We start from the raw sequence: 19,749 nt of genomic DNA, 5'->3' as shown, positions 1-19,749 counted from the left end.
TGAACTCCGTTTTAAGCGCACACCAGTTTTTCTCCCTGTCCAGACAAGCCTTTCGAGTGTTTAATCGTAAAAGAACATTTGGGTACTGATAAGCAAGTTCTACTGCATATCAATGAAGAGAACACACAATTAGATGAAATGCAACGTTCATTCTTATGGCCCCACACAACAGATTAATAAACAATCTGGTTTGCCTCCAAAACATTATACCTATGATGCCCCAAGCTGCAAAATAAATCCCTCCGACCCGCTCCAACGATTTCCCTGTACAAAGGGCGAACGATCCAACTGAAACTTCAGACCTAAAATGCTAACGACTTCCCTCACTTATCTTCAGGTTTCTGACTCTCAATAGATGAATACACAGTTTACCACCCCAAGATTGTGAAAGGGATTACAGCCACATTAAATATATCATCCTTCATCCTTCATTCGGCCTTCATTTGCACAGTTGCCCAAGTAGCCACAGCTGCCTGCACACAGATAGTTCCATAAGTTTTCTCTAACTTCAATTCCTCTCAGCAACATCAGTAACCGGCGAATGGGCAGAGGTTTGAGATGTCTCCCTGCGCACTTCTTGTCAATCTTGAAACCTAAAAGAATCCTCTAGTATTACTTGAGGTGAATGGAAGGGCTTCTATTACAGATAATCACCTAGGCAGAACCATTTCTAGAAAAATTTAGGCAATCATCAAGATCACAGAAGTGTCCATTTACATTATTTCTGACCCCGGAGACTGGTCAAATGACCTTGGAAAAGTTTTTCTGCACCAACTATTGATGCCATTACCCAAGTGCAATTCCTCTTTTATTTGATAACTTCACCGTAACATTCACAAATCCCACTAGGAGGCACGCCTTTCCTGGAAAATAAACTGAACTTAATCATATCAATACAGAGGTTCTGTTTTCTTCACAGTTGCAACAATGAGTAGATTATATTGTAAAGTTCGAGGATGAGAACCATAGTCATATGACTTTAACACACCTTCCATCTAGTAATTGTTTACAGTATAGCAAAGTTATCTCCAATGCGAAGCAGAGGGTATCAACTTTGAAATATGTGAAGCAGCAAATGGACATGGATCTCTAACAATTTGTTACCTATCAAATAAAAACGAAGCAATCAACATACATGCCTCCAGCTGGGAAACATAAAAGCAAGGAGAAACCATCCGAAGAGAATATTGCTGAAAAAGCCAAACTAGGAAAAGAGAAGCAATATATGTAGATAAGAACGCTCTGGTTGTATGGAGGTATCCTAATTTCAGTACCTGCATCAGTTTTGCAGCCCAAAACTCGCAAAAAGGTCATTAAAATATGCCTGTATGGCTTCTCTGTTCATATCTCCGAACCCTTCGTCGTCTTCTCCCTCAGATTCATATTCAAATGGGAATCCCAATTCGTCGTCCTCATCTCCCAGAAATGTGACGTCCTTCTTCGAGCAAAGCGAAGAAATTGCCTCCACATTTAAACTCCGGCAACGTTTTATTTCAACCAGTAGCAGTCCCATCAGGCTCGACAGATCGGGCAACGTCCGTAAAGATCGGCATCCAGAAATTTCCAAAGTTGCCAAAGATGGTGGTAGTTCACCTTGAATCTCAACCAGGTTACGACAATCGTGTACTGTAAGAGAACTTAGCTTGTTAAAATTACTTAGAGCTGGTAACATCTTCACCTGTTTGAGTTCCTTAAGATGCAAATCTTGTAGGTTCTGCAGATGATCAAGGCCTCGAATCTCTGAGATTGCACAGTCAGCAACCCGAAGATTTGACAGTTTCTTCGAATTCGATAGGTCCAGGGAACAAAATGACTTGTGAGGGGTCAAACTTAAGGATAATAAACTGGAGGGAAGGCTTGGGAGGCGACGCAGATCAGGGCATTTGAGGTCAAGTGTTTGGAGTCGAGGAAGGAGACTACTAATATCTGTGGGTAAGGTGGTCAAGCATTCGGACTCCAAAAACAAGGATAACAAACTGGAGGGAAGGCTCGGGAGGCAATGCAGATTGCGGCAGCGGATCTCAAGCTTTCGGAGTCGAGGAAGGAGACTAATACCTGTGGGTAAGGTGGTCACATAATCAGAGGTCAGGCTCAGAGACTCCAGTTTGCGTAAATTCCCAAGCCCCGGATCTTCTTCCACAGGCGCTGCAGACCCCCCATCATCGTCGCACGGGCCAAACCGCAGCCGCAATTCCTTCAAGTTAGTCAGGTTTGACAGACCTGGAAACGTCTTCATATGCAATTTATCCAATTCTAGAGCAACAAGACTTTCAGGAAGCTTCGGTAGCGCTTCTATTTTAGCACCACTCAATCTCAATATCCTCAGGGATTGATTCCTGTAGATGGGACTGCCAATTTTAACACGGAATCCCTCGCCAACCTCTATATCCGAGGATAGTGCTATTTTGACAATCTCCATCGTCCTTCTGTCAAGGCAATTGTCAATTTCAGCAAGGGCGGACTCGCTACCCCCTGGATGCGTGACTTGTATTTCTTCGAGCTTCTCAATCTCCCAAAAGGAATCAGGTATTTTGCTTGTGGAATCGCTCATCATCTTCACTACTTTCAAATTTTTCAATCTTCCGATGGAATCGGGTAGTTCTCTGATGTTGGACGGGTATATATCCAACTTAATGAGCGATTCCAAATTCCCAATGGTATCCGGAAGCCGCTCCAAAGAGCTGCACTCTGTCAGACATAGGTATTCAAGGCTCGCAAGATCTCCGATTGTGGGGGGAAGTGCAAGTCCTCGGCAGTAAGATGCCGTGAAAATCCTTAAATTCCTCATTCCTCCAATATTAGGGATTTCCTGGATCCTAGTGACATCAATCCGGAGTTCTTTCAAGTCTTTTAGTTCACCAAGAGCTTTTGGCAGCCTCTCAAGACTCATACATTCCCTTACATCTAAGGAAACTAAGCTTTTCAAATGAGAAATCGACCCATGGATTTCGACTAATTCGCTACAGCCCCGTAGGATCAAACGTTCTAAATTTGAAATAGCAGAGAATTCGGGGGTTCTCTTCAAGCGTTGGCAATTGGACAAATCCATAACTTTCAAATTCTCCATCGTCTGTAAAAGAAAAACCATGCAAAGATTAATTTCAATTACAATATGACGGAATCATAAGTTTTGTCTAGTATATAAGATACCTTCATGTGGCTCCAGCCCTCCCAATCACCCGTAATTTCACTCCCAGATAGATCAAGTATAACCACATCCTCCATAGAGAAATTTTTAATGTTAAATGTTAGGGGAATATCAACCCATGAAAGCCATCGTAATTGTAGAAGGAGATCTGAATTCTCATTAGTTGGAGGAGCATTTGATGGAGATTCATGCCAAAGAAGCTTCGGTTCTGCAAGAAAATTTCCCTTCGAACCACCCACTCCAAGGAACCTTAGATTTGATAGACTCTCAAAGCCCTCATAGTTAAAACGATACTTCGGTCGATGGTCAAAGTTGAGACGAAGAGCTTCAACTTCTTTATTTCCCTGCCCAAAGTAAAATTTTATAAACAAAGAAGTTAAAGGGAAACGCATGTACAAGTCTACTATTAAGCGGTTGAGTTCATGCTATCGTTCCTATGATCTTAAAAGAGCAAAAATATAGGTTAACCAAATCGTAGTGGTGCTAAAGAACACAAAAAGTAACGGGCTTTTCATTTTTAGAAATTTTTTTTCCATAAATACTGGGAATTATATGGGGGCGAATTTTACCTTATGTCTCCTCAGCAAATCCAACCCTTTTTTAGGATCCCATACCCTTGTTTGCTTCTTCATTTGCATGTCACATTCTTCAAGAACTATTTCTCTTCCAAGCTCTCGGAGTTGGTCGTGCATCCACACTTCATTATCCTCATTAATCTTTATCAAGGACATGTTCTGCAAAACTTTCATGGCTACTTCCGGAAAAAAATCAGATTCCTCCCAGAAATGAACCACAATTTCTTTGTCATATCCAGCGAAAAGACAAGCTATATCGAGGAATATATGCTTTTGCCGAATACCTAATGCATCATAGCTTATTTTTAGTTTACTCTTCACTTTATCATGCGGAACACTTTCTAGCATCTTCAATGTGTTATTCCAGTACTCCTTTTCAGTGCAATATAAAAGTGAACCTATGACTTCAAGTGTTAGTGGAAGACCATCAGCAATGCTTATCGCCATGTTGGTTTGTTTGATATACTCGTCTAAAGGAGAATCTCTTCCGAAGGCATGTTTGCTAAAAAGTTCAAGAGATCGACCGCGATCCAAGCGCTCAAGCTCATACACGTCCTCTTCGGGAACATAAAGAGCAGCTTTGTTTCTCGTAGTAATAATAATTTTGCTCCCTCTACCTAACCAATCACACTTACCTACAAGTGCATCAATATGAGCCTTTTCTTCCACATCATCGAGAAGGAGGAGGACTCTTTTATTAGACAACCTTTCTTTAATTATCTGAGTTCCCATAACGGTGTCTTCTATATCCGTGCATTTCATTTTGAGGATGTCGGAGATGAGCTGATTCTGTAAATATTGAATGCCGTTACTTTTTGACTTCTCTTGAATATCACGAAGAAAGCAACAATCCTCAAAGTCGGGAGAAAGCTTCTTGTAGATGATTTTGGCAATAGTCGTCTTTCCGATGCCACCCATCCCATAGATTCCTATAGTCCGTGTTTCACTTGTCCCAGCACATATCAGTTCCATGATTGAATCCACATCGTCATCGACACCAACCAAGTAGTCTGATACTACTAGAGAAGCATTCAACTCATTGAAAACCATCTGTGTGAATTTTTTCACGAACACACCTTCTCGCCTAGTGTTTGTTGGAGGTCGAAGTGGCAAATGAGTCAGAGAACAGAGTCAAAACAAACAATGTTCTGACAAGACCAAATTGAAAACTAAAAACCTATTCTAAATGTGTTCTTCAATGATTTATTCCATTTAGATTAATTAGCGGTAGAACCTTATGGTTAAAACTTACAAAAAATGTTGCTGGGAACGAAATGGGACAAAATTTGGATTCTGCCATCATTTAGCTGGATTTTATGTTATAACTTCAAATTGCATACAGTCAAATTTCAACAAAACTAACACAAATCTAGAAAAGAAACCAATTGAATAGCATCGAGTTTAAAGATACAAGGTGCATGAGATGGACTGCTAAAAACAGTGACCTGTTGGGCATGCTTTGTAGGTCCCATCCATTCACTCCCGCAACCGTAGTGAGAGCAGCCTTCCACTCTCCGATAGTCTTCTGGTCATATCGCATCTTCTTCTCATGTAAAAGAAGGGCCTTTCCATAAACCCCATTTTGGCGACGAACCTCTGTAGGCGCCACATCATAAAAGATGGGTACGATCTTTTGCCCCCCAGTTTTCTTGGACTCAACCATTTCAAATATCTCCTTGAGACACCATACACTAGAGGCATAACCTTTGGAAAAGATGGGTACTAAGATCTTCGACTGCTTAATTGCTTGGAGAAGTTCTGGAGCAAAGTCTTCTCCTTTGCGGAGATCTTCATCATCCTTAAATGTGCGGATTCCTGCATCTTTAAGACTAGTGTAAAGGTAGTCAGTAAAACCTGATCGTGTATCTGGTCCTCTGAAGCTCAAGAATACTTCATAGTTGTATCCCGATAAAGTAGCCATTCCTTGACCGTCTGTTGAAGTGTGAGTAGAAGAAGCGCCTCCTGCTGCTCCATCGTTTGCAGCTTCATTGTTGTTTGCCTCCCCTCGGCTGTTCTCGCTTGATCTTCTTTCCAAGGATGCATTTACCTTCTGCTCGTACAGAGGCTCTTCACTTTCTACCTGGACAGACACTGTGACTGGGACCTGAAAAGGCACGTCATTTCCAGAATCAGCAGCAGCAGCAGCAGCAGCAGCCATATCGACCAGAGCTTTCATCTCTAGTGTCGTCGTGGAGTAACCGGAGGCCATTATCTTATTCAAACACTCCCTCAATAACGCATCTGTAATTCAAACTTCACTGATAAGATACACAAAAACAAAAACGCGATAAACTCATGATCAAAGATACAATTAGGCCAAAAAGATGTACAAGTAACAGAAGAGTTGGGCTCGATCGGCTCATTGGAATTGGAGATCCATTGTTTGGCGTGGTGCACCCACTTCTGCAGAGCGTCCTTGTGCCACAAGCTGGAGTCAGCAGACCTAGAGATCAAGAGGCTGCTCAAAGTCGCAACCAAGTCCAAGTCCCGCTCTTTTAACAGATCGGTGGCCTCGTCTGTCACGTGGTCACCAGTCAAGCAGCAACCCCGCTCGTGCCTCGTCGTCAGCATCATGGGAGTGTAATCGCTCTGAGAGCTTACGGCGAACATCGACCCAAAGTAGAGCAGGTTCAGCACATCCTTCACAACCAGATCGTGGCCGTCCCCCAGCTCCTGCTGTTGCTGTGGCTTCTTGGGGGCGGCGGGGGCGGCATCGTCGTGGGGAAGGCGCTGGGCAGCAAGGGAGAGCTCCTCCTGGAGGGCGGAGGAGAGCTGGGGGCGGAGCTTCTCGAGCTCCTCGATGGTGGCGAGAACGGAGGGCTTGGAGTGGAGGACACTCTCCTGCTGCTTGTTGATGGGCTTTCCCTGGGCGATGGACTCCTCCATCCGGACGATGCGGTTGTGCTTCTTGCGGAGGGCGCGGAGGCGCTGGTTGATGATGCTGAGGGTGGGGCTGGCGGTCACATCGGAGGGAGGAGCAGACGATGCCATCGTTTGGTGGTTAGGCGCGAGGAGGAGGTTAGGGTTTAAGAGTTAGAGTGGTGGTGGTGGGCGGCCACCGAGAGCAGAGGACGATTTGGGTGTCTGGAAGAGGAGTGGAGAGTGGGCGAGTGGTTTTCATGCAGGGGGAGGAACAAGGGGGTATGTCAAGACTTCTGAGTCATGCCACTCCACATTTCGAGATTTATCTTTTGTTTTTTTTTTTTGGGTCATAGCTTTCGAAATTTATCTAATAATATGCTTATATGATAGGTTTTTCTTTACCGTGAGATTGATAACATATTATAAGCCATAAAAAATAAAATAAAAAATAAAAATTATTATACGGTCGAATCTTTTAAGAATTTATGATCCATAATATGCTGTTATTCTTGCAACAAAAAAAATTATGTTAACAAAGCCTATTTATCCATTTATACTCATATTTACTTGACTTAACGTTTTGGGCTCCGACAAGCGAACGAGCACCCCACAAATGGCCAAAACCCCGTCATTTTCTAGAATCCGTCCATCATCATCATCTATCCTATGTCTATTTTGCTGCTGCCAAATTACTCAAATGCCCTCATGGCAGGAGGTTAATTTTTTCTATTAATGATAAGTTTGTTTTTTTTTTGCTCAAAATTAATTAATGATAAGTTGGTTGAGCATGTAATTTATGGCAAGAAATTTGATTGATGACACGCACTAAAACCATATTTTATAAAATAAAGCTCATCAGCGGTTTCGTTGATGCTTCCTTTGACTTTCTCGAGTATCCCTTTCGACCTATCCTAATACATCTTCAGGTATTTCTTAAAATGATGGGTCGCAGCCTTGTCAGTGGTCCTATGATGGTAATTTGCTTAAGGCGTTGGTAAAAATTTCAAAGGAGTTGGTACTTCGTTACTCCATTGGAATCAATAGAATGTAGGTAAATTCTTGATAGCGTTGATAATTTACTTTTCACATTGGTAGTCTACTAATTTATTAGAATGCTGGAAAATCACTAATAGTGATAGTAATTTGCTCACTACATTGGTAAAATTCGCGAGGAGTTGCTAATTTACTATTTCATTGGAATGTCGTTGAAGTTTGAACATAAATAGTAATATTGTTCCTTCGCCGATCAATCATTTCTATTTTCAGGAAGTATCATTGTAATCCAATAATAGTGGTTTCAATTCCTGATAATGGTGGTAATTTATTTAGTAATTTATGACTCCATTGGACTGTTGATAAGTTTTTAATATCGCCAGTTATTTACTTACGGCACCGATAAAATTTTACACGAGTTCATCATTTAGTGTAGGTAATTCATTAGGGGCTCACCCGAAAAGCAAGTTATTGTAGATATTCTCTTTATCGATACAATTGAATAATTACCAGCAACAGTGAAATTGTATCAACAAGGAAATTTCCAGTTTTTCAGTGTCGAATTTTGCCCTGCTCATAGCAAATAAGTGCCCAGCTTCAGATATCATACAGGAAACAACAATTTACAAGGATCTCGAATAAAGCACCACTTAGCAAGATTGGAGAAAACAGTAATGTCCTTGAAATTGGTTTGACTAGTCTTTTGGTGGGTAAATTAGCGAAGTGCAAAACCATCAAAGAGAATAAATGTGACAAAGCAAAACTAGGAGATAGAACAAAAGACAACATGTTCTCGTTCAGTGAGCAGTCATATGGCCCTTACAAAATTAATGGTGCAAAACAGCGAGCAAGACTAACAGTGTATAAAGGCTAGACAAATAAAGTTTACCTATACAACTTTTCGTAGTTCATATCCATAAAGGTGCGATTCACATTGCAAATTCGCAATGATTTATCTTACTCGAATATCGGAGCATCTAATTCAAAAATCGCCTCCACATCACAATGATTTGTCTAAATGTCATTTAAATCCGATTATGCAACTTTACCAAAGACTCGCTGTACAAAATCTCCACTTCTTGCAATGATTTAGGTAGTTGGCCGTGGATTTCAACCAGATTATGATAATTTCCTAGTTTAAGACTTCTTAGCTTGTTCAACTTACTTAGATTAGGTAATATCTCCCCCCATGGATGGTCCCGAAGCCACAACTCTCCCTGCTTCTCCAAACAATAAAGGCCTTGAGTCGAGAAAGGATAATAAGGCCGTCACGAAAGCAGAGGACAGCTTTGGACTCCGGTTTCCATCTTTCCCAAGCAATCAATGCCCTTGAGTTTTGAAGTTTCTCGAATGTTTTCGAATGAAAGTGAAAATCCTCATGATCGTGTGAAAACTGATTGTAGACAGCAATAGTTTGTTTGCAATGCCACCCATCTCACGAAATCCAACAATCCATATTTCACTTGTCGGAGCGCCTATCGTTTCCATGATCACAGCCACGAATTGGTCGACACTGACCAAGTAATCTGTTACTAGCAAGATAAGCCTTTTTCAACTCATTGAAAACCATTCGGGCAATTTTGTTTTGCGAACTCACCTTTTTTGCCTAGTGTTTATTGGAGGTAAAAAGAAAAATAAAAGATTGTGTTGAACCAAATTATGTTCCTACGAGATCAAATTAGAAACTGCGAACATACGTGAAATGAATTTTTGAAAATATTTCAATTCAGTTATAGATGAATTGGCCTTTGTACCGAATGCTAATGAATGGACCTGTACTAGAAAAATGTGGTTTGGAATGCAAAGGTTCAACGTGGACTTGTGAAGAACTCGAATTAAGATCAAACCGTGCTGCTCTTTCAGCGTGATTTATGAGGTCTTAATTCAATAGAATAACCCAAGGCACACTCTGTAGGTCATTAAACTTCGAATTGGCTAAACATGCAGAGAGTCGTGGTCCAGTCCACGACAATCGGTCAATAATAAATAAAAAAAATTATTGCAACATCACTCCAACCTATCAAAGTTGACAAATGCACTTTTCTTAACACCCAACGCACAAAATAAGAGTCGTCGGAGAAATAATATGGTCGGATTCTTCCAATTTTTCAAACGCCTAATGCATAAGAGAAGGTTCATCAGAGATTCCAAGATGCTTCCTTAATTTCCTTTGCTATCCTTAATCCCGGTGGCTGAGAGCCCCCGCGTAATCTATCAAAGTAGTAGGGCAGGTCCTAGGTCAACATTGTTAGGCATCTCTTTCATTAACGATTGTTCACATAGCATAAAGCCTGAGTCTTAAAAGAAGCATTAGCACAGGGCTCTAAAGTTGACAGACTTGGATTAAAAAAAGACTTGATTCCAGTCTAATATCAAGTATGAAACCATATTTGTTAACTGGGCCGGTGTTGGTTGTCGGATGACTTTTTCTGTAAAGCCAAGTGGTGCCTTTCTTTATCCCACGTAGAAAAGATGGGAGTGTGTGGGTCACCTTATAAGTGTAAAGGTCCTCTTCTCTCACGAACGAAGATAATGGGTTAGTGAACTAAACCTTACAATAAATACGTTTACATGTTTTATTAAAATTTTAAAATAACTGTTGTGTCTTGTTGAAACAATGTGACCGTTCATAAAAAAGTTGCAATTATTATATCATTATTTATTCCAAATGTTAATTACAACTTTTGAAATGGTGTGTTTTCAATATTAATTACTCAACCCTTTTGTTCAATAAATAACGCCCATTTTCATTTCTTTCATAGAGAGATACGGCTTCTTTTCAATTGTTTCCCTTTGAGAGTTTTTGGAGAATTATATCTGATATTCGCGTTTCGACCTTTTGTTCGGTAAACAACGTCGGTTTTCATTTCTTTCTAATTATTTCCCTTCGAGAGTTTTTGGAGAATTATATTTAATATTCTCATGTCGAGACTCCGTTATATCTTGAAGGATTTTTTTCTAGCAAACATTAGCAATATTGTGGGGTAAATAATTCCTTAAAAGAGTGTTACAACACCTCAAGATGTCATTCCATTTCTTCCCATTCCGGATTATATTTCCATCATTGGAGTTTTCTATTTTCCATGTACTTAACTAGCACGGTGGTAGATTCGCTTATTATCAATTACATGAAACCAAGTTTTTCAACTTGTTTTTCGGCACAAGAAAACACTGAAAAATGGTTTGCTTTCTTTAAAATTGAATTTTCTTGAAAACATTTTCAGCGATAAGAATTTTTCAGTGTGCCTTCCTCTTTGCTTGACAAATTAGCCGATTGAGTTGAGCCCCATGATTTTTCTTACGCTCGTATCCAATTTTGGTTGAGGACAAGATACATAGATTTTCTTATTAATTTTTTTTATCTCTCCTGTTGGTTCCGCGGATATGTTAATTTACTAATTCATTAGAATGTTGGCAAATTCTTGGTAGTGCTGGTAATTTATTTACGATAATGGTATTAAGAGTTGGTAATTAACCTCTTAATTGATATGTTGGTGAATTCTTGATAGTGCTGGTAATTTACTTCACACACTGGTAAAATTTCAGAGTTGGCATATGTAATACTTCAATGAAATGTTGACAATATACTAACCACACTCGTAAAATTTTGTAGGAGTCAGTAATTTACTACTTTACCAGTATGTTGGTAAATTTCTAGCTATGGCGATAATTTACTTACAGAACTGGTAAAATTTCAAATGAGTTAATGTACTACTTTAGTGGAATGTTGGTAAAATTTTCATGATTTGCTTACTGCGTCAATAGAATTTCAGAAGAATTGGTAATTTACAAATGGGAAAAAGACCTTAGAAATCTTAACTATACCCATTGTAACACATTTGTCTCAAACATTTTTTGGTGGCATAAAAGCCCTCAAACTTGCATCCATATGATACATTTATCTCAAATTTTTTTTCTGTGACACTAAAAATCCTAAACTTTGGGCTAAATGTGTCACATGCCCACAAATTTGGGAATTTTGTGTCACAAAAAAAAAACTTAGAGTAAATGTGACGCACGAGTATAAGTTTAGGGTTTTTGGTGTCAAAGTTTGAGGTAAATGCATCACATTGGTATAAGTTTGAGTTTTTTTATATGGTAAATGTGTCAGAGTGGGCATAATTTAGGATTTTTGGTGATTTTTTTCATTTACAAATACTTTGTGAGTTAGGAACCAGCAGGTTTCAAGCTTGAAACACGCGCGCGAATGGCGCAATAGCAGAGATTGAGGGTAGCGCGCAAGATTAGCATGGAGTTAATACCTATAGAAGAAGCTAGTCTCAAATCTCAAGGATTAGCAATGTCCTAAACAATGTCCACGCTGCGCTAGCTTTGGGGAAGGGGGCAAAAAAAGAGAGAGAGTTAGCAACGTTTCACGTGCTGTGATGGTCTCCAAGACCGGCCAAGGTTTTCCGTTTGGATAAAAGGTTGTCTTTTCTCAGATCTCAAGAATGAAAATTGCCCCTTTCTAGGGTTGGTTCTGGAGTTTTGGCCCTCCACTCTCCTTTTTGACTTCATATTTGATTACTGACACAGCCTTTTTACTTGGATGGGTAAAATTAGAATGGGAATCCTGCATTTCGGTGGCTGTTTGAATTCTTGCCCAAGGTTTTCATATTACCAAAAAATAAAAGTACCTAATAAGTACTTCAGCTGTGCTTCCTAGCCAGTGTGAGTATTAAAGTGGCGGGATGTTAGCGGAAGGTTAACCAGTGAACGGACCAAGGCTGGCAAAAGTAAGTAAGTGACTGAATATTGCACATAACAGCACAATTTGCACATCGAAAGGTTTGCCTGGGCGAACACGAAATGGATTGTGTTACCTGTTCAACTGGGTAGACACAAGAAATATGTCACTTATTCCACTAGGAAAACAGATGAGAGAGATCATGTCACCTGTTTCACTGGGCGAACACGAAATGAATTGTGCTGCCTATACCACTAGATAGACACAACAAATATGTCACCTGGTAGGCCAAAGTTGTCGGAAAGGACTGAATTAGCACAAATACAGAGCTTGTGAATGAGCATCTCTGTGTTTATTGGTACATTCCAGCCTGTGAAAGTTGACAAATGCACGTTTTTTAACACCTAATGCAATAAGTAAGGTTCATTAGTTAATTAATATGGTTGGATTCTTCTAGCGATTCCAATATGCTTCCTCGATTTCCTTTGCTATCCTAATCGCGGTGCTTGAGAGCCCCCATGTGATCCTTTAAAGTATTAGGACAGTGGCTAATCAATATATTTAGGCATTTCTTTCTAACGATTTGTTCACAGAGCATAAAGTTTAAGTTCCAAAAAAAAAAAAATACATTATCACAAGGCTCTATGCTCATAGACTTTGATTAATAAAAAATTTGATTCCTAACCGATCTCAAGTATGAAAGCTCTCTCTTTTGGATGATGTTTTCAAAAGATGCAGCTCTTCACTCGTTTGGCTAATGCTTTCGGATATCTATTATGTATAGGACAAAAAGGCAAAAAAGAAGATAACTTGCTACGCTCTTTTTTATTGGAAATTACATGATTTGGGTCATTTTTCCATAGTAAGCTCAAAAATTTTCTCGACTGTGTGAGGGATGAGTAATGCATTGGGGCCTAATTCCCTATAAAAACCCGCAATTTTTTGTCTAATCCCAATCTATCCCTAAAAAACCCCAACTTTCGCTCTAGTTTCAAATCTAACCGTGCATCAAAAAATCGGTATTCGTTTCTTCAAAATTATTAGCATCAGAGCCAATTAGAAGTTCATTATTAGAAGACGCATCGTCATCAATATCTCCACCTTTGTATGGAATAACAACATCCTCTTAGTTTTGATTATCATGAGGAAATCAATGGCAATTTTTGCATGCATGGCCAGATTTGAAACTAGAGCGGAAGTTGTGATTTTTTTTTTTGAAAAAAAGTTCGGACATAATTAGGATTGAATCTAAAGTTTGGATTTTCTAGCGAATTAGCCCAATGTACGGGGAAATAGACTAGATTGCAAGACAAATTCAAGTAGAGAGTTCAAACATGAGATGGCTGACTTATAAGAGTGCAAGAAAAATATAGCATGTTGTGGGACTAGTCAGCACTCACATTTCTATCAATCAATAGGATAGACCAAAAGATACACAATGTACTCTGCTTCCACGCCTCCAAAACCCTAACCCCATGCCCAAGGTCATTCTCGGTGGCTGATGAGCTGACCTCCTCAAAGTTGCCGGCGAGTGCATGAGCGATGAATGCGCCAACACCAGTGACACCTTCGGATATCGATCGGTAACGATGTTGATTAATGCGAAACTACAGATACTAAGGAAGGACAATATGAAGCGCATTTCGTGGGAACTAAGGAGAAAAAATAAAATCTTGCTAGATCCGTAGGTGTACAAATGTTCAGTTCCATCTTGGAACTCATAAATTCTTTAGTCTTTTTAGACATAGACCCTAACGCGAAGAAAAAAATGATAATAAGATTGAGATGACTCGATCAGTCAAAAAGACTCTTGAATTGGGACCAGTGAAAGATAAAAAAAAAAAAAAAAAATTCCCAGTAGCTTTGCTTTCATTATACTCCACTGAACTTTCGTTTCAGTAATCGAAAGTCCAGAAGTCTCGTTGCAGAGTTTTTTTTAAGGGGAAGACGGGACTTTTTTGTATAGATGCGGGTCCCACGACCAAAACCTTTATTCCTTCCCCATAGAATATTTGAGGAACCGTAAAAGAGGAGCGCCTCGTGCGCCATGCGCATCCTTACGAGGAATCTGAGTTGTTTTTGCTTTTGCAGCAACCTGTGATTCACATCTTCCACTCCCACGTTTAGAGGTGTTGTCATTAGTTCCTTCTATTTCCTCTGCCCATCTTCAATCGTATTGGTGCGCAAAAAATACAGAAAATGCTTTTCAAATGGATGGGTCGGGATCATAAATAGTCCGATCCAAATTGATCCATTAATAAGCTTATGATTCATTTATTAGTAGTGCAAATTTCTTGGCTCATATCCAACTCAATCTATATTTGCTAATACACTTTCATATTTATCTCATTATAAGAAAACTCGCTTTTTATAATTTTTGAAAAAAAATATATTACTAAAACAATTCCATACAATACAAATTTAGTGACAAGTTTTATAATTTTTTTTTAAAAAATAATTAATCATTTTTTATTTTCCTTTTTTGTTATAATTTTATTTTTCTTTTTTCTTTCTCTTTCTTCCCTTGGCCTTTTCTTTTCTTACGTAATCCAGCAAAATCAGGGCAATCCAAGAAACCAAGTCTGGCTCAGGAATTAAATCAATCAGCTTGGCTGCAACCTCCAGACGATCAGTTTTTGCGTGGAAATCCAACAACGCAGTCGTACCACGACATTGGCCTTGAACCCAGCTCTCAAAGCAACACATTGTAACTCCTTTCCAACATCAAGGGCGCCAAGAGCGGAACAAGCCTTGAGCACAAGAGAAAGAGCGAAGTTGTCCGATGGGCAACCGAAACTTTGACATTTGCCATAAACCAACGTTACTTGTGCATACAACTCATGATCGCAGAGACCCCTGAACATTAAATTCTGCAACGACAGAGTCACTTTCCGGGAATCCCGGAAAGATGAAACAGTCGCGGATCACCCAAAAAAAAGCGGGACTTAATGAACTCGCCGATCGAGAGATTGTCATCGGCGAGTTCCCTTACGATCAGGAGGCACTTTAAGGGCTTCAACGCACGGGTGAAGATGCTCAAGCCAACTGAAATCATGCCTGGATAGTTCAGGCATCGCGAATCTGGACCCCCGACGTCCCCGGAGGCGCATGTGCATTTGCTAGTCCCAACATTCCAATCGCTTTCGCAGTTAAGAAGCTTTATAAGATACGTGGTCTTCAACGTCGGGGACGAAGTGGTGGAGAGCCCGCATCCATCGAAGAACCCCAAGTCTCGTTGATCCATAAAGGCCAAAGCGGCTTGAGATTGGTCGAAACGAAAAGATACAACAATGCAAAATCGGCGATGGAGAAACGAAATTCGATCAAGTTCCAGATAGAATAAGAGAATATAGAAAACGATTGTCAGAAGTTCGATTGATTTCCATATCTAGTTTTAGTTTGGGAAGCACAAGCTTCTCTGAGAGCTTACGTATCGTGTTGTGTCGTGTCGGACACTCTTTGACACTCTCCGACACACTATCAACACGTGTTCAAGACTGCAGACATGCCAGCAACCTGTGACTCCGGACATGCCACTTCGACACGCATGGGATCAATTTTAAATATTTTCAATAAATGAAAGGTCAAAATGTAAATTTATCAAAAAATATTTATACTTAAATCATATATCCAGTCATCTCAAAATTAATATACCTAGCCAGCAAAAAAAAAATCTAATCGTGAATCCCTAACGGAAGAAAAAGAAAAAAAAAAACTCATCGCTGATAATTTATCATGTGTATAAGGATATACATTTAATATATAACATGCCCAAATGTGTTGGCGTGTCATATTATGTCGGTGCTACATAGGTTTCAGTCGATGAAGAAGAAGAAGAAGAAGAAGAAGAAGTGCCTGCAGAAGAAGAGATTAAATGGGTAGAGCATGGCCTTCTATGGAAATGATTAAATTGGTCTTAAATGGGATAATAGCATGACCCATTTATAACCCATTTATTTTAGCCCTTTCATTTAGAACCCATTTATAATTAGCTAGATTTTATATGACCCATTTTAAACCATTTCAATGAATGTGGGTTCATGAAGGGGTTTTGGACCCATTTTGATAGGTCTTCTTTTCATCTATCCATTATAATGTTTTTACTTCGTCTTACTCATCAAAGAGAATGGTAAATGCCACAAAAAATCCTAAAATATGCTCATTGTAAACATGTACCTTAATTTTTTGTGGACACCAAAATTCCAAACTTGCATATGTGTGACACATTTACTCTTTGTCAAAGTTCGGTTAATGAGAATGTTAAAAATCTACCTACATGGATGCCATAAGAAAATAGTATTGACTTGGCGCCCATGCGGCTTAAGTGAAATAAAAATGATGTTGTTTTCATTGAAAGATTATCTAATGGGACCTTGATGGATGATAAATGTGTCATATACGTAGAAGTTTGAGGTTTTTTATGTCATTAGAAAACATTGAGGGTAAACGTGCTATGGTGGGCATAATTTAGAGTTTTTGATGTCATAAATAAAATTCGAAATAAATGTGTCAGTGGGTATAGGTTGGGGCGTTTTGTAATTTTTTTTTTCCTAAAGAGAATAGTATTGGTCAAGATAGGACACCTTAATCAAGCTTTTGGCTTTACATTTATATAAATAGATAACTTTTAGCACTTCTATAGAACTTTTTTGAACCATAGAAATTCCAGAATTTTAATTCTAGACGTTTGCAAAAGCTACATTCTTATCTATTTAGTACCAATAATCGCCCAATTAATCCTTCAAATTGCTATGATTCTAAAAACTACTTTCATTTCAAATAATTCAGAAATTTCTTGTAGTTTTCTATATCTAAAAGGATGAGTTGCAACAATAAGGGTTTTTCGTACTACGGAAGTCTTGTCTTTTCAACGAAAATGCTACGGTCGGATCAGTTTTGGTTGTGGAAATAGCCATTTTCAAAAGTATTAGCGCACATAGTAACACTTTTGAAAATGAAGTTCTGCTCCAAAAGTGCTCATGAAGTAGAAATCCATTTAATAACGTAACTTTTAAAGTAAATTTCTGTTTGATTACGCAACATTACATTTCTACTTCTAAAGTAAATTTCTACTTTTGAAGTTGTTTATAGCTAAATCTAGAAGTTTAAAGAAGTTACTCCTCCTTAAAAAGTGGAAATCTCTCAACATCCATATTTTTCTCACTTCGACCTCTTTTCATTTTCAGCACCTCTCTCTCAACCACGCCTCCACTATCGCCGCCCAACCTCGACCTTTGTCCACCGCCGCTGCCGGGCATTGCCCATCATGAACCACCGCCCTTGCTGCTACTGCTGCCCCCTCTGCTAACCGCAAACCGCTGTTGCTGTCTACCATAGCTACGGCGTTGCGGCCACCACCGCTCGTCAACGCTTGCTAGCCGCCCTCTGTCGCTAGCCGTCGCCGCCACCAACTACCAACCACAAAGTCGTCGTCTCCGGCCACCGGAGCAAAAATTAAATAATAAATTTTTATTTTTAAAAAGTGAATACGTTTTTTAATAATAAAAATTAATTTTTAAATAAATTTAAAAATGAAGTAGAAATTTTTCGACCGTCGACAATAATTTTTTGTAGAATATTTTGTGTTTATAATGTTCCAGAAGTAGAAATTTTTAATCGCTACCAAACGAATTTCTCCGATCAAAAATCAATTTCTAGAGTAGAAGTAAAAAAATCAACTTCTAACAAGAAGTTAATTGTTTCTCAAGCAAAAGTGTTACCACATGCCCTAAGTAAATTGGGTCTTGTTCCTATGGCCCACCAAAATAGAAAAAGGAAATTGCTGGTGTCGATTAGAAGACCTCATTGTCTAGGCATGGCAAGTCTTTCTTTAGTAGTTTGATTTATCTTATTGAAGCAGTTAGCAACCAGAATTGCACCCAATAATTCAAAATTATCATGCTAAGATTTAAATTGGTAACTCATTGATAGCGCTTATAGTCATCTCAGAATTATTGTATATGTCAGCCGAGGGACCAAGATATAAATTCCGAATTTATCTACTGAACTTATTTGTCATAGACATCCTCCTGCAATATCTGAATTAACCGGACATTCCCGATGAAAATTAAGATTTCTTCAAATCTTAATAGAAAACTGAAACTTTATTGTCTCCATGATAAAGTTGTTCAGGACATTTTCAACAGCAAGTGGGAAGTTCAAAATTCTCTAGAATGTAAGGCTAAAGAGACTAGGAAAATTCACTTTTTCCAAAAATGATTTTTTAAAATGAGAAGTGTCCAGATTTTCTATTTTCATAAATCTATTTATTCACTCTAAATGTTAATTATAATATGATCATACCACTTAATATATCAGTTTTAGTATACTTATTACCCATAGTCATGAATAACCATGATATATCCGCTAAATTTTAAATGATGGAGAACAAGATTGAAAAAAAAAAATCCACATATTGCTAGCAATTAAGATAAAAGCGTTATCAAGTAAAATCGGTAAAATGATATCTCGAGTGTCAATATTTGTATACAGCGCTTACTTTAGCGCTAGTATTTTTTTTATCACTTAAGTGCCATTTTTTTTAAAAACGATTATTTGAGTACCAACTCCCGTGTACCATCCCCGACAGTGCTGCCACGGAAGTATTTTGCATTCTCTTTCCAAAGTTCTGCTGGCTTTCTCTGAATAATTGCCCCCAAATGCTTAGCATAGATAATTTTCCCTCGCTCAGTCTAGTCATTCTCAATCTTTCTTGACGTGGAATTATGCATGATTAGCAAGGGGTGGAGCTACAAGAAGCTAAAGTTATTATGCAGGAGGACATCACCCGGTTTTCTTAAATCGAAAATGCATAGTGTTTACAGGTAAAGAATTTAAAAATTTTAAATCTGACCGGCTGCTATTGCTAGAAGAAATTCCCTAGTTTGTCTGAACGGGCAAACTTAGAACATTTGATCCTACAAGGAGGTCGAAACAAATGACATCTACAGAAGTTTATCTCAGAGGATCTTGAAAATGACACGTGCTCATGACACTTGAACTCCATTTCCAGAATCTACATTACCTCCCGAGGCTTCCCTCGAGTTCATCATCCTCAAATCTCCGGGATTGCATGTCGATCCATGAGATAGATCTATCAAATTTGAAGAAACTACCGAAACTTACAATTACCTTCGCCACATTCGCCGAACTTTGTTGTTTTGCTTTACATTGGATCTGTGGAGGTATTACCTGATTCGAATAATTTAAAGAGACTAAGGGAACTTCGTATAAGAAAAATGTGAGTGTCTTGTTGAGATTCAATGAAAATACTGGCATCTCTGAAGTATTGACAGTTGAGAAGTGCAAGTCCTTGGAGATGTTGCCTGATCTGTCAAGCTTGGAGGGCTGGAAAGGGTTGAAATATACACTTGCGTGAAATTAAATGTGGAGGCAATTCCGGGCTATGCCAAAAGAGTAAATATCTTAAAATTTATCGGAGAAGAGGCGATTGTTGTCCTTTGGAGCTTCTTCATCCGTGACAG

The 19,749-nt window shown here is 39.0% G+C and overlaps 2 protein-coding genes across 2 annotated transcripts in view; both read right to left on the bottom strand.

The window, feature by feature from the left end:
- LOC115753688 (disease resistance protein L6-like) overlaps positions 1-19,749 on the bottom strand; it is a 420,087-nt gene that overhangs the window by 253,642 nt on the left and 146,696 nt on the right. The window contains exon 5 of the mRNA XM_048273242.1: positions 11,079-11,087. Coding sequence (XP_048129199.1) covers positions 11,079-11,087 — 9 coding nt within the window. The remainder of the gene's footprint in view (positions 1-11,078; positions 11,088-19,749) is intronic.
- On the bottom strand, positions 311-4,030 carry LOC115753655 (disease resistance protein RPV1-like). Its single transcript, XM_048273246.1, has 4 exons — positions 3,718-4,030; positions 3,149-3,492; positions 1,275-3,068; positions 311-473 (listed from the first exon to the last, which is right to left on the bottom strand). Exons 1-3 carry the CDS (start codon positions 3,895-3,897, stop codon positions 1,280-1,282), a joined length of 2,313 nt encoding a protein of 770 aa, XP_048129203.1. The 5' UTR covers positions 3,898-4,030; the 3' UTR covers positions 311-473; positions 1,275-1,279.

The sequence above is a fragment of the Rhodamnia argentea genome, chromosome 1, assembly GCF_020921035.1.
Source record: "Rhodamnia argentea isolate NSW1041297 chromosome 1, ASM2092103v1, whole genome shotgun sequence".
NCBI lineage: Eukaryota > Viridiplantae > Streptophyta > Magnoliopsida > Myrtales > Myrtaceae > Rhodamnia > Rhodamnia argentea.
Note: the sequence above shows the minus strand (reverse complement) of the source record. Positions and strands in the feature narration are given on the sequence as shown.

What these genes read in the sequence shown, in the direction of transcription:
- LOC115753655 (XM_048273246.1), bottom strand. Translation starts at nt 3,897, where the DNA reads ATGAAAGTTTTGCAGAACATGTCCTTGATAAAGATTAATGAGGATAAT. An exon ending in ATTTGCTGAGGAGACATAAG is followed by an intron (nt 3,493 to 3,717) that starts GTAAAATTCGCC and finishes TACTTTGGGCAG; the next exon opens with GGAAATAAAGAAGTTGAAGC. An exon ending in GGCTGGAGCCACATGAAGGT is followed by an intron (nt 3,069 to 3,148) that starts ATCTTATATACT and finishes TCTTTTACAGAC; the next exon opens with GATGGAGAATTTGAAAGTTA.